At 36.0% G+C, this 13993-nt stretch overlaps 2 protein-coding genes across 6 annotated transcripts in view; one reads left to right on the top strand and one right to left on the bottom strand.

Annotated features, from left to right (window-relative positions):
* Frl (formin-like protein) overlaps window positions 1-11611 on the bottom strand; it is a 32555-nt gene extending 20944 nt beyond the window's left edge. For 2 of the 5 annotated variants that reach the window (XM_069113620.1, XM_069113621.1), the window contains exon 1: window positions 11023-11610. In XM_069113620.1, the coding sequence (XP_068969721.1) occupies window positions 11023-11241 (219 nt within the window). In that variant the 5' untranslated portion in view covers window positions 11242-11610. Of the gene's footprint in view, window positions 1-11022 lie in introns of all 5 variants that reach the window. The other 3 variants (XM_069113622.1, XM_069113623.1, XM_069113624.1) reach the window with 2 other exon arrangements.
* Window positions 11612-12071: 460 nt separating this feature from the next.
* Window positions 12072-13993, top strand: LOC138180121 (GATA zinc finger domain-containing protein 8). Its single transcript, XM_069113629.1, has 2 exons — window positions 12072-12580; window positions 12678-13993. The coding sequence occupies exons 1-2, from the start codon at window positions 12173-12175 to the stop codon at window positions 13164-13166; spliced, it is 897 nt and encodes a 298-aa protein (XP_068969730.1). The 5' UTR covers window positions 12072-12172; the 3' UTR covers window positions 13167-13993.

Here is a 13993-nt window from a genome sequence, read left to right as displayed (position 1 = left end):
TATTTTTTTAAAAGTCACTGATAACTCTTGCTAAATCACAAAAGGAAGCATTACACTTCCGTTTGAACTATTGATAACTGATCATCATCCGCTCAAAATATATTCAAGTTTTAGTTCCTCTTACTTGAAACTTCAAACCCAATTGTGCCGAGCTCTCTAATAAAAATTATTTACAACAGTAAAGACGTAACCTTATTCTTTGAACGTACATTATTTGCAATTTTGCACGGCATGATACCTGACGTGAGCTGATATCTGATTCTCCGGATCAGATAAAATTCTCACGATCCAGAAAGATTGGAGAAAGTCAGTGGCAAGCGTGTTAAAGCACATTCAATTGCAATACTACGATCGGCGCTAATAAATGTTAGAATAAATGGAGCAACGTTTGCGCGTATACATTGGCCAATGTGAAATTCGAGTGGCAACGCTAGGCAACTATAAAGCCCAATTAGCAAATTTTGGGTTGGGATGCTAACCCATGGGAGGGTATTATAACAATCGCGCCTAACAACCTTTCAAGGAAATGAATGCCTAACCTAAATTACCTAAATTACACGTGTTTGTATGTTTTAATTTACGAACATAGTCTGAATTGACATACGCTTCAAATAAAGTGAATTTTACTTGCAACAAAAATTTATTGTTTTGAAGTTTGCCTATCGATAATTCATTTTAATAATTTGGATGAAAGTATACACGTGATAATATGATTTACAAATAACAATGCCTAATAAATCACATTGAAATAGATTCGAATAGAACGATTGATTGTATCGTTAACTGGTCTCGAAAATATCAAAGTCCCGTAGAGTTGAATGAGAGAGCATCGTCTAAAATTAAATGATAGCGTCACACGCACTCGTGCCGACGGTACATAGTGACATCATCTTGCAAATTCACGCACGATTACGTGTCTTTTTTCCTCTTATTCGTTATTAACCCTTTATCTACTACTTACTGTACCCACTGTGTCCGTCTTTGCTGTCTCTCATTTTCTGAATCATTTTTATTTTTATTTGCTCTCTCATTTAATCTCGTTAGTTGTCGATGTTTACGTTAATACATTGTACTCCTTTACTTTCTTCACTCAAACACGAACAAAACAGTTTCAACAATTCAGTCGGTTTACTCATCGTCCAGCATGGATATGACTCGTAAAATCCTTTTGATATGTTCCATATTTCTGCAGGGCGCGACGGAATTATATTTCGCAACGCGAGTAGAATTTAGAATTATCGAACGATGTATGTATATGTCGTAGGACGATATTTAGTGCTTTCAATGAAAAATTGAAAGATATAATTCATCGACTTTTTATACGAGCAAGAGCACAATTTTTCACGTATATTTTTCAGCTATGTTTGATTCTTTTTATAAACTTTTAAACTTGAAATATTTGTTAATGTTAGAAAAATATTGAGTTGAAAGTAATCAAAAGAATCCAGTAGAATCAACAATTTTCTTTACTAACATAAACCATATCCTTAAATTAATTATTGTATGTATAATTGATATGTATCTATCTGATGGATGTTTTCATTCAGTTACCGGTTTTAATCCATCCATCCTTGCTATGGACGAATATACATGCATGTCTTTTTCTTGTTTGTTATTACAGTAATTAATATTAATTGTCTGCTAAAGAAATGAATTTCTTTCTCATCTCTCGAAACGTAACGAAACGAATACAAATACGAACTTCATAATACACTAAAATTTCACGCGTTCCAGATACAAGTGTTGCGTTAAAAATGGTAGCCGACTTTCACGCAACTAATGATCCGGTCAGATGCGATAATTAGAGACTTAACACGCGTTAACCGACCGCTGCAGAAGCATTCAGCTGAGTCATTGCAGCGGAGTATAAAAGACATACCAAGAGATCTATGAATTTGCATTTATTCCATCAGTACCATCATCAATAGTATATTTCCATGAAGTATACCTTGTTAAAGTGAAGTAATCAGTTTGAATAACAAAAAATGAATAAATCCATCGATCTGAATTCAAATGAATAACAATTGTATCCTCTCAATGTCTAATACTACACGGTACTGTGCAGAAGACTTGAGTCATCCACAATAGTGATTTTATGGTCACAACAAGTCAAATAAAGATAACACTTTATTCTCTTTTAGGATGAGAAATACGTAAATTAAACGGTATAAAATATATATAGTGTAATCTACGAATCGCAGATTTAAAGGAAATAAACTCAGCAATTTGAGAAGCTGCACGCGTATAAAATGGATAGTCGTAGAATGGATTTCGAATGTACCCTCTTGGGATCGCTGAACTTCAAGGAGAATCGAAAGTTAGGGGAGGTTATGGCCCCTGACGACGACGACGTGGATAGGAGGGAACGTGGAAACGCATATGCGCAGCCGAACATGACCAGACGAGGGTGAAGCGAGGGTAAAAGAAGGGTGCATAGACCGTACGGAGCCAGCCTCGTTACCAGGGATGCACCCCCAGGTACAAAACATTGCCTTCGTGTTGGTCCATGAGCCGTGAAAATGATTAAACCCTCGTGTAGCCCAAGTATAAAATACCCGATTTTTATTTATGCTTCCGGAGGCGTGATTTCTACTCTTAATTATCGTGCACGATTTTTACTCTATGATACTACCTTTTGTCCATATTATTACGCCAAATAAAGAATTCACTTTTACCTACAGTTGCTTGAATTTTATTTTGTGAAATTGTTTCTTTCTCATTTTTTATTTGAACTACAAAACTACGATAATTGTAATTGTGTGTATTTTATAAATTTTTATACAGTGCAGAAATATAGTTTATAAGATAAACGATGTTAATTTAAATTTCATTTCAACGTACACTTGGCACAGGTATAAGGACCATCTGATAAAAGGCTCAAACTTTTCGATTGAACAAGTTGTCCCTTTTTCTAACTGTTATATCAAAATAAAAGTCAGAAAATAGAAAAGAACACGGATACGTGATTGTGGGCCAACGTATCGATTATTTTTCCCGATACTCACTGAGACGGAATAAAGATGGTCGCGTGCTTTCTTCGTACAAAACAACCTCAGAATATAAAACGCTCCATGAACGATAAAAACGTGGGATAACTGTGGTAGTAGGATTGTGTCGCAGTGTACACCGGTTAGTGACACACCTAGGATTCTCTGCTGTGGCAGTCGTCCAACTAACAAGCCGACACCCTCACCCACGTTACTGTTGAATAAACCCATGTACGATAATATACATACGTATACGTATAGCCGATAGAGAAGCTGGGAGGAAGATATAAAACGACGATAAAGGGAGGAGACGAGGAGAGAATGTGAAAAGGAACTGGGATGAGCGAGAAAGACGGCAACTACATCTTTTATGTTCAAAAGATGGACCCACTGACTGTCGAACGAGCGAGTGAACTATAAAGGAGAAAATGCTAGTGAAACAGAGGTGCTGACAAGGGCTGAATGAAAGGAGAAAAGGGGAAACTCGCTTTAATTTTATAAAAGTGAAACAAAGAAGAAATGTAGAAAAAGGACGAAGAAGATAGCTGATAATAAATAAAAAGAAAATGGGAAGATATTATTGAAGAGATGAAAAAGAAGAGAAAATATCATAAAAGGTAAAAGCAGGATCGAAAGTAAACGCAAACGAAGAAGATAGCGACACGAGGGGAGCTTTCGCAGTTACATATGTACAAGTCTCCATGTACATGCACGTATATGCGTATACAAGTACGATTATGCGAAAAAGGGAGTGAGTGCAGTCTAGTTTCTCAGATACATTTTCCAATACACTGAGTTTAGAAAAATTTTGCTTAAACGTAAGTTCCTTACATTTTATTCTGCTTTAGTATGAAAGCGCGGGATTTAAATTTATATATTAGTAGCAAAGAAATTTCGAAATCATTTAACAGTGACATAAGACAGGAGAACACCTACACGATATGTCTAAGCTTTATGAGAAATTCAAAGAGCAATTGTTCTTCGTCAAGATTGCAAATGCAGAGAAGCTTTCTAACAACGATCGTCTTCCTGCGATTACGGTGCACATCTGCCCTCCTGCTGTATTCTTTATGATATATCGTACGAGCGCGTAATAACACCTACATATGTGCATCAGTCTGATAAGCAATTTATGTTTTGAAAATAAATATACGTAGGACCATCGAATCATTCCAGATCATTAGAAATCCAACATTTTATACGTAATGTATATTAACTGATAAAATAATCGTTGTTTGAATAATCGTCGAGGAAAAAATATCTTGAATGAGATTCATCTACTAAACGAACACCACCTTACTTTTCATGCTTTGCACGCTTTTGCGTATAAATATAAATTTCTCATAAATGCCTGAACATGAACATTCGCATTCTATTTATTAGAGTACAAGACGTACAGGAAAGTTTTCGGTAATATGATAAAAGAGACACTAAACAAAGAACCAACGTGATTCTTTTTCTCATTTGATAGACCAATAACCGCTAGTTCACGGTCAAAGTTTAGGCGCCACCGGCAGCGACGTGTCTCATACGTACTTACATACATACATAAAGAGGTAGAGGAACCTTTATTTATGCTGCAGAAATAGCTCTATTCGCACGTGCACACCATTTGGCCATGGGCCATTTCGTGATGTGTGCTCTGCTACTACTCTCCTTTGTCTACTTTCGCAGAGATGTCAGATGAATGGTGTTAACGGTCTGGTCTCACCTGAGATTCCATACGCACAATACTGCATGTTAGTGTTGGTGTGTGTTAAACTAGATCGACAAGATTGTTAACTCCAAATTATTATTACTCGTAGAACGCTCGATTCTGTAAACTTCAATATTATTCCGAGTTATTTCGAATAGATGTTTCTTTGAGATAATTATTCGAAAAGTAATACGAGTAATCGGTTTCATTTTCAATTTTTGTGCAATTGTCTTTGTATAGATACATTCGATCACGTATATTCACAATCACACTGGAAAAATTAGTTTTACTCTTCAGGAAACTTTCACGTCACGCTTTATAACTCTATTATGTGAATAACCAGAGTGCAAAGTTTTCTAAAAATAGAATTATTGTAGCATCGTAAGAAGAACATTTTTTTCTCCCTTTTTTTTCTGATTAACGAGATACAAATTTTATCGTAATAAATATTAGCATCGAGCTACGAATGGGTAATTATACGATAAACGTGCCAGTCTGACGAGTTCTTCCTCGCTTTCATGAAACACGTGATCTCCACACAGTCTCGAGTGGCAGATTGTGTTTCGTATTATGCATACGAAAGTGAAAAGAGTAAACGGACGAGTATTACGACGTTCCAATAATTTTCTTCCTTTCTTGATGTTACTATCTACATGTGCGGTTCGTTATAACATGCTGCTATTTTACACGCACTTCTTAATGAAACAGGCGATATTAGCATATTGCACGGTTCTACAGTGTACAACTTACACAGTCGAACAAATACAAGTACGATAAAAATTATTCTCAAAATCTAATTCTTCCTTCTGGTTAGATCTCTTCTTCTACTAAATATCAGACAAATGGAGAAGCTATCTGGCAAAAAAACCTTGTATTTACATATTACATAAGACTTTACGAAAAATCCGGCCCGTGTCAATATGTTTTATTCGTTCGCTGTAAAATAATGTAAAATGACGTTATTCTATATTTTCGTTTCATTCATCAATGAATCGTCTCCTGTCCAATCGTGCCGCCCATCTCGTCACACCTGTATTAGACGATGGAGGAATCGCAAAATCACAAAATTACCGTGTATCGTTTGAACATCCTGTTTGCGTTGTCGGAATGACAATTCGAAGGACATTTGGTCCGCTATGAAAGACACAGTGGCGGGAACTACGGAACAGGCGCGAACGTCTCAATCCCGCGACACAGAGACGTGTATATGTATACTACGATATACGATACGTGTGTATTGTGTATATGGTACATCACGTACGTCGCGTCGGGTATATGCGTACACATACACACATGAGTGCATGTTCGCAAGCAGTCGGCTTAATTCAGCCGTACAAATTGCACAAAGCTGTCTGCCGACGATTCGTGTTAAAAATACGCCGCTGCTGACGCGTTTTCCAGTCTGTCGATAGTGAAAGCATTTCTGCGTCGCTTTCGTGTCTTCCGACGGTTACGTAACCGTAAAAACAATTTTTCCTCTGGATTCGATCTACGCTCTATCGATCTCTATGTTCGCGCGTTAATCTTGTCGCTGTCAGGAAACGTTTGGCTCTTATATTTTTATGAATACATAGTTGACAGCGGATGTTTGCGTATTCATGTTTAACGATCCACGATTAATAAACTCTGTACGTTTGTATAAAAATATAAAATTTACCGTCTACGATCTAAAGCAAGTTTAATAAAATTCTACATCTACATTGAAAATACTCAAGAAAATATTTGATAACGTACGTGTTATATAAAACATTTAGAAATTTACAATACACGCACATATGTTTAGTAAAAAATTAGTATGCGGCATGCATAGCCATCTTAAGCATATAATAAGCGTTGAATATGGTCCCACTGAATATCGAGGTTTATCAATACAGTTAATGGATGATCGACTATTTCAATACTTTTGTGATCTCTGCGAAATATGTACTTATACTTGCTAAATATCTTGCGATGTAATAACATAAAGGCAGCAACCTGTTCTTAGCGAGTTCTTTAACTTACAAGAGTTAAATTACTGTAGTTAAATATCGGATGTGATTTTTCTGAATGGTCTTAATTTATCGTCGAAGATGGACCCGCATGAGAAGCACTGTTCCAAGACCCCTCTATATATAGAAACGCCGGTTTTATCTTTTCCTGTGGATATTTTCAGACAGAAGGCGGCCCTTTGGACAGTATTGTTTAGCTTCGGAGAGTCGCGTTATCGACGTTGACTTTTTTCACATTTCCGATCCGATTCTTTAGCAAGCGTATAACTGCACTCGAGCGTAGCTAGACGCGTATTCGGCGATTCCATTGATCCTGAGCTACGATCGATGATAGCAACCGATAACGCTTACCGAAAGAAATTGACAAGATTTATCGATCGTTTAACATCAAATTGCGCGTGTGTTTTTCGCAAAACACCATGAAAACATCGAAAACCTCGTCACATCCATGTCGTGTTCCATAGCTTAATTCGGGATACGATTACGAACGTTTAATTACTGTTATTTGATTTGTTTTAAGTCTAAATTTAACTTTTATGAGTAGAAATAAAATACGTCAAAATTTAGTTGATCTAGATCTACTCTACGATCAAGCATAACTGTATAGGTACAATAGGAACTTAAGTTGTCTGAACTGATGCTACGACGAAAAAGGATTTGAAACCAATTAATTGTTGTGGTATACTTGGCCGTATAGGATCGCGATAAAAAGGGGCAGAAAGAGAATTTTCACAAGGACCTGTAACGTCTCGGAAGGAAGAAAATACTGGGTGCGAACAATTGACCATTTTGTTTGGCAGAGTTCCAGACGTACTGTCACACTGAGACACAGAAAGCAAAGGAGAGAGATACGTTGCTGTTGCAAGCAGAGCAAAAAAGGAAGAGGATGATGAAGAAAGAGTGGGCGTCGGTCAGCCAGGTTTTGCCTTGGTTGTAAGAATGTCGAGGATTCCCGTGTTCAGCAGGAACCTTACAGGATCGTGCTTCTGCTATCAAGCAACCAGGTACTACGTATCTCTTCTATACGCTAGCAAGTCTACGCTCGATCAGGCTAATCCTTCAGAGATGATGCAGGATCGAGTGCAAGTTGGAAAATTAATTGAACGATTTTACAAATGGTCGACAGCTCGTCCGTGTTCCTGCTCCTCGTGAACAATTTTTGGTTTAACACGCTGATTGATTCAATCTCTTACTTCATAAGCAAAGAAGCATATATCATAGCTTCGAACAAGAGAATGATGAAAAAACCGAAAAAAGACTAGTGCGGCAATTTGTACGTTGTAATACTTAATTTGCCTTTCACTTTGCTGGCTCGTAGCTGCACGTTCGATAGATTGGCATTGCCCAAACAACTCCGAACTATTCAAGAGTGATCGCTAATAAAAATACGTACTCCTAATTACTACTGAAAAGTTACTCTGCAATTTCGAAAAGTTGTTCTGCAATTTCGTTTAATACGATATGATATTAATACCGTAAAGAGAGTAATTTTTGGTAAATATTGTTGGTACCTCGGGAAGTTTAAACACAGTTTATATATAGAAGTTCGAGGACTGTAGCGCAATTAATAAGAAAAAAAGATAAGAGTTAGAAAGATATTGCAGACCTGAATATTCTAAAGCAGATAGAATCTGTAATCGCGGTGCGAGCAGCAAGTAGAACAGAGGTTACAGGGAGTATATACTTATATTGAATTTCCGCTCCTAGAATGGGAGACACGGATAGACCAAGGAAAACTTTCGCGTGGCCCTGGAACGATTCTCGTGAGTCAAACCGCAGTTTCTACACGATGCACGACTAACTACCGATGACTCATGGACAAGCATCTATAATGGAACGAAATCCCACGATTATTTTAAGCAACATTATCAAACTATCAAAAGATCGTTAGCATCGCAACATTCTGTAGATTTGAAATTTCTCATTATATTTTCTAGCGTACGGCAGCGGAGTATTATTTTATTCATCTACCACGCAGATTGTTTCTAATGAAATCGTGATACATAATTTCAAAGCGGTATCAACGTATTTTTTGCTGAGCAAGTGATTTATTATTTCATTGGGTCGTTGCGAAATATGAAATAAATTTCGCGAAATGGAATTATTGCATTTTAGATCACAAATTTGACATTTAAAATTTATTAAATATATAAATAATCTAAGAATCACCGACGATGTTATTGCATCAGCAATGGGAAATGTCATCCTTCTTAAATGTATCAATGAAATATCCAATTCGTAATTTGATATAATTCGTAAATTGAGCATTCGTACAATAAAGCATAGATAGTATAAAACATATTATGTATAAGTGATCGAACGAATACAACGAAAGGCATTTATAATATCAAAATGGTCGAGATATATTATCGATATTAAGAAGTAAAATCTCTGAGGTTAAATGCCAAGATGACGAGACTACTAGACATATAGAAAGATAGCGAATCGGATGACCGCGAACCGTAAAGGGGTCTCTTTGTTTATGGTATGTTCGTAGTCGTTGCGATGGTCGTTCCGATGCACAATCGAATCTTATTTGGTGAGAGCCGCTTCTACGTAGGCGTGCATCTTTTTACTCTTTCTCATTTGTACATCTCTCTTTCGCGCCGTATGAACTTTTGCCTTCGAGCTCTCGACATTTCATACCAACGAAAAAATCAGTGGCTCTCGCGTAAGCAATAAATTTTAACAACAGAGAGTAGTAATATGCCTTTGAAGAAATTACACAACAACCCGACTACCCTAACAATAAATTGCTGGAAAAACGTATTTAACGATAGAGAAAATATTTCTCTTTTCATTTCTACAATAAGCCAACTCGCTCTCTCGCTGTAATTTTCGTTCTATCATTTTAAAGTCGAATTTAACTGCAATGCAGATACACATAGCTGGGAGAACCACTGTCATAAGTTCATTCGAGTTCAAGTATTAGTAGCTATATATTACGGGCCACACGTGTTGATACCGATCAGCATGTTACTTATATTACACCTCGAGGATAGTAAAGATAAAAATGATTCTGCTGTTCTTACGTCAACGTAGTACGCATAGAAAGTATGCGCAAAGCACGTCAGGCTCAACCCAGATCTGTCCAACTTCTTTTATCCCTTTTCATCTACTGATTGTATTTATTAGTTACAGTAGTTCATTGAAAACTTTTATGTATATGGATATAAAACATTTCTACGCGACTGCCATGGCAAGTGTTAGAAGTGGTCTGACTGGATACCGAGCTTTATTAATGTAGTAATTGACTGCTTAAATTCTTCTGTGATATATGTGAGATACACTCTTGCATTAAATATCTTGTAATTTCTATCTACATATTTAAATTTGTTTTCAACTACGCCAATATAATCACGACAGTCGAGTATCATACTAAAGAAATTACAAAATGTTTCGTATAACACACATAATATATTCGTAGAAGTGTTCGAATACTCTTGTTAGTTAATGCTTATATACGTTTACGTATGGAGGGACTTCAGATGTCTATTATCGTAAACTAGACAATTCGAGAGTCAGTGAGCCACATCACACGTTTTATAGTCGATCAAAATAATTCAATTAATATCCTATTACATCCGAGCGTTCACGCACGTCGACGCAAATGGAACTTGTATAGTGTTTCGAAAGATAGCTCGGCGAGCGTCGTTTGTATGCACACCGACGTATATTTCTTTGAATTATCGAATACATTTGTGCATCTTAACGAATACGGACAATACTATCTTTAGAAATAAAAGAAACGTAAACATAACACTGTTCAAGAATAACTGCATCTGTCTTCTGTGAAAGACGTTTCTTATAAATAACATGATTAATTTCAAGAATTATATTTAGAGCAGCGTATATTCTATGAAAATGATTGGAAACGAAATAACAATCAAATTGTAACTTTTTTAGGAGATCGTGTGTCGTTGAGAACATTATATCAATACGTCTATACTATGCAATGATAATATCATTTCTCTATCGAATTCAGAAGCCAAACTCTGATCAACTCCATACATTGAAAAATACCGGAACGTGATGACGTTAGAAATATTTTTCATCTGCTTACGAGAAACCCTTGGAATTTTAGTTACTTTTTTTAAGAAGTTGGACAGTAATTCTGTATACAGACGACAAAATTCCAAGATTTACGAAAGGTGGAGTTGGACCGGAATAGATTCCGAGAAACTCAAAAATACCAGCATTGGTATTGACAGTTCTGCGATGAAATCGCAGAATGATTCATTCGAAGCTATCGAATCTAATTCACAAGATACGCGTTCGATACGAAACCTAGGGGCTCTAAAAGGATCTGAAAAAAAAGGAGAAGCATACATATAGCTAGTGTTTGACTCACCAGCACTTTGGTAAAGCGCCTTTCGAGTTCCATAGCGTCGGGCATCGGTTGCCTTGGCGCGCCACGGACGCTGCCACTCCGTGCGTGTGGTCCACCCAAACTTCCCATGCCGAGGCTAGGTTGACAGGATTGAAGAGGCGTGCCGCCCTTGATACCACCGATAAACACCTCACGCACACCGCCATCGCTTTCGCCGGTACGGCTCTGCACGATTCCCATTGTTTTCACAGTCGTGGCCTAATATATCCTCCGGTGTTTTCGCACGCGAAAATCGTGACACACGGCAACGGTGGTGGCCAGTACTGTCACACCACGAGAAACGTCAACAATGATGATCGCGGCAGTGCATCCTCGCTCGAATGTAAATCACTTTTCTCTGTATTACGAGAGACGTCGATACGTGAACGACTCGAACCGGTCCGCGCCGGGTCGTGCAACAGGTATCAAGCCGTCCATTGTGGATAGAAACTCTCACGAACGTGCGCGAACTAAAGCATGACCTAACACTCCTCTGCCTACACTAGACGAAGCATTCGCTGCATCTGCGGCAGTCTTCCTACTCTCTGACACCACCATCTGACAACGCCATTGGCCATTACACATGCGTCGTGTCTCGCGGTCGTGCCACCTGTGTCGGCGCGAGAATTTCTGGTAGAATTCTATTATGCGGTTGGTAACCGTGATGTTGTTGATTATTTCGTCGCAGATGGAAGCACATACTACCTGATTGTAAAGAAAGCTGAGTAGTTAGGAATATATTTTCGCGGAAATTATTTGTTATTAATAATAGAAATAATTGAAATCGTGTAAATTAATTTAGAAAGTTGGATAAAATTAAGCATGAACGAAAAGTGAAAAAATCTTTTTAAGTACGATAATGCAATGGAGTAGGGATATAAATTTTTTAACAATATATTTCAATTAATTATGACTAAATGATATGAGAGAAAATATTAACAGCGAAATTCAAATAAAATTTGGAAATTATATTGCATATGTTAAATTTAGGCTATCGATAGATCGATGTTTAACAGCCGCCATTTTGCCGATAGATCGATTGGTCGTGTAGCATCTCTTAGAGTAAATAATATGGCGGTGTTTTAGTGTATTGTTTTATAGAAACCATTATTTGTAAATATTTGTAGAATCTATGGATCAGCGGTATAGTGTAAAGAAGAATTTCAAAATGAGAAAGTCTCCTCTAAGTACGCCAAGTGGCAGTAAAGAAACACAGAAATATAATTGGAGATCAAATGGCTATAAAAATAGGACAGGTTATACTTATCGTAAAAGTGACAGTTATCAGTGTACTTCGTCAAATAGTGGTCAAAGATATCCTGGAAATGATTTTATTCCTTTAAATAATAGTACACCAATACCAGAATATAAAAAGTTCAATAATAATTGGCATGGTTCTGAAGGTCATAATCATCGTAATTCAGGTAGTGGTGGATTTAACCATTACTGGAACAATTATTCAACCCCAAAGTTAAATTTCAATAATTCATACTCTCCTTACAAGCTCTCTGGTAAACAACTCTTCTATGGTCAGAAAAAGGTAATTAGGAATAATAAACACAAGTAAATAGAATTTCAATAATTGCTTCTATGCTTAATAAGCTGTAGTCATTAATAAGTATTGTTTTTATAATTAGGGTTTTCAAAAGGATAAGCATAGACAGAGCGACATATCACGTTATATAGATATGAAATCTTTTTTGGAAGATCCTTGGGCAGAATTAATAAAGAAGTTAATGAAAGATAAAGAAACAAATGGGAATGAATCACCTAAAATTGAATTGTCATCATCGTCGCAATTAGTTTATGTAGATACAGAATCGTATTCTGAATCTAAATCTATATCAAGCATTGACAATTCTTGCTTTAGCCCAGAATCCAAGAGTGAATCTTCTATAGATGCAAAATTGGGATTGAATGATACGGATATTGGTAATGTATCAAGAACAGGGAGTTCAATAGATTTAAAACTTGACAGTGTAAGATTTAGTCAAGAATCAAAAAATGACAGCGTTTGCAATAATAATGATGATAGTGTTAATGAAGGCATTCTCAATAAAAGTAATGTTAGTAATATTAATGATATTTGTTCATCAAAGATGAATATTATTCAAGATCTCAAATAACAGTGACAAAGAATAAAATGCGCTTAAGAAGAATAATAATTCTTTGGTTTGGTGCATGATACATTTCATATTGTACATATGGATGTATAATATAACAATTCAATTATATATAGATATTATCTAAATCTATGAAACGTCAGGTTCAGATTTTTTGAATAATATTCTAGTATATAGTTAAAAAAAAAAAGATTAACGTTTTAGTAATGTGAACTCTTTTTCCGGTTTGAAAATAGTTCTATCGCAGAAGCATATCTATATGCAAAATACAATGTATTGAAATTATCTTTTAAATCATATTTTCACAAAAAGGCTGTGAAAAAAAGAATGAATGTAGTTTATGTGAAAAAAAATTATACATGTGCAATTCTTTAGTGTATACTAAAAAGGAAGTACATATGGGACATGAGGGAACATTAAACACCAATTTCTCAGTAATAGATTAAGTCAGGAAGAACATTTGAAGACATAGTGAACAAGCTATAGTACGAATTAAACTTATAAATTGATTTTAAATTTACCAAATCTAAGCAATTAGTAATTATGTAAAAGAATGCTTGCATCTCTGAACATTTTTGGATGACGACTATCAATTGATTTGAATTTGTTAAGCCACATATATGTCTATTAGCACTTCTTCTCACAACAAAACCGAAATATAAAAAGGATTAAGAATGTTGTAACATGCATGTAGTAAATGCAGTGCATTATACACAAATGTAGAAATAAATAACCATAAATCATGTGCAGACATATATGACATTGATCTTAAATCTTTAGTTATGTCAATAACAATGAGTTTATACATATTGTATTATTTTTAATTTAAA

This window comes from Bombus flavifrons, chromosome 5, assembly GCF_040668555.2.
Source record: "Bombus flavifrons isolate JBK064 chromosome 5, iyBomFlav1_principal, whole genome shotgun sequence".
NCBI lineage: Eukaryota > Metazoa > Arthropoda > Insecta > Hymenoptera > Apidae > Bombus > Bombus flavifrons.
The sequence above is the reverse complement of the archived record's forward strand: the minus strand, read 5'-3'. Positions and strand labels throughout refer to the sequence as shown.

Coding starts and splice junctions, on each gene's coding strand:
- LOC138180121 (XM_069113629.1), top strand. CDS start 12,173: ATGGATCAGCGGTATAGTGTAAAGAAGAATTTCAAAATGAGAAAGTCT. Junction 12,581..12,677: donor TCTTCTATGGTCAGAAAAAG/GTAATTAGGAAT, acceptor TTTTATAATTAG/GGTTTTCAAAAGGATAAGCA.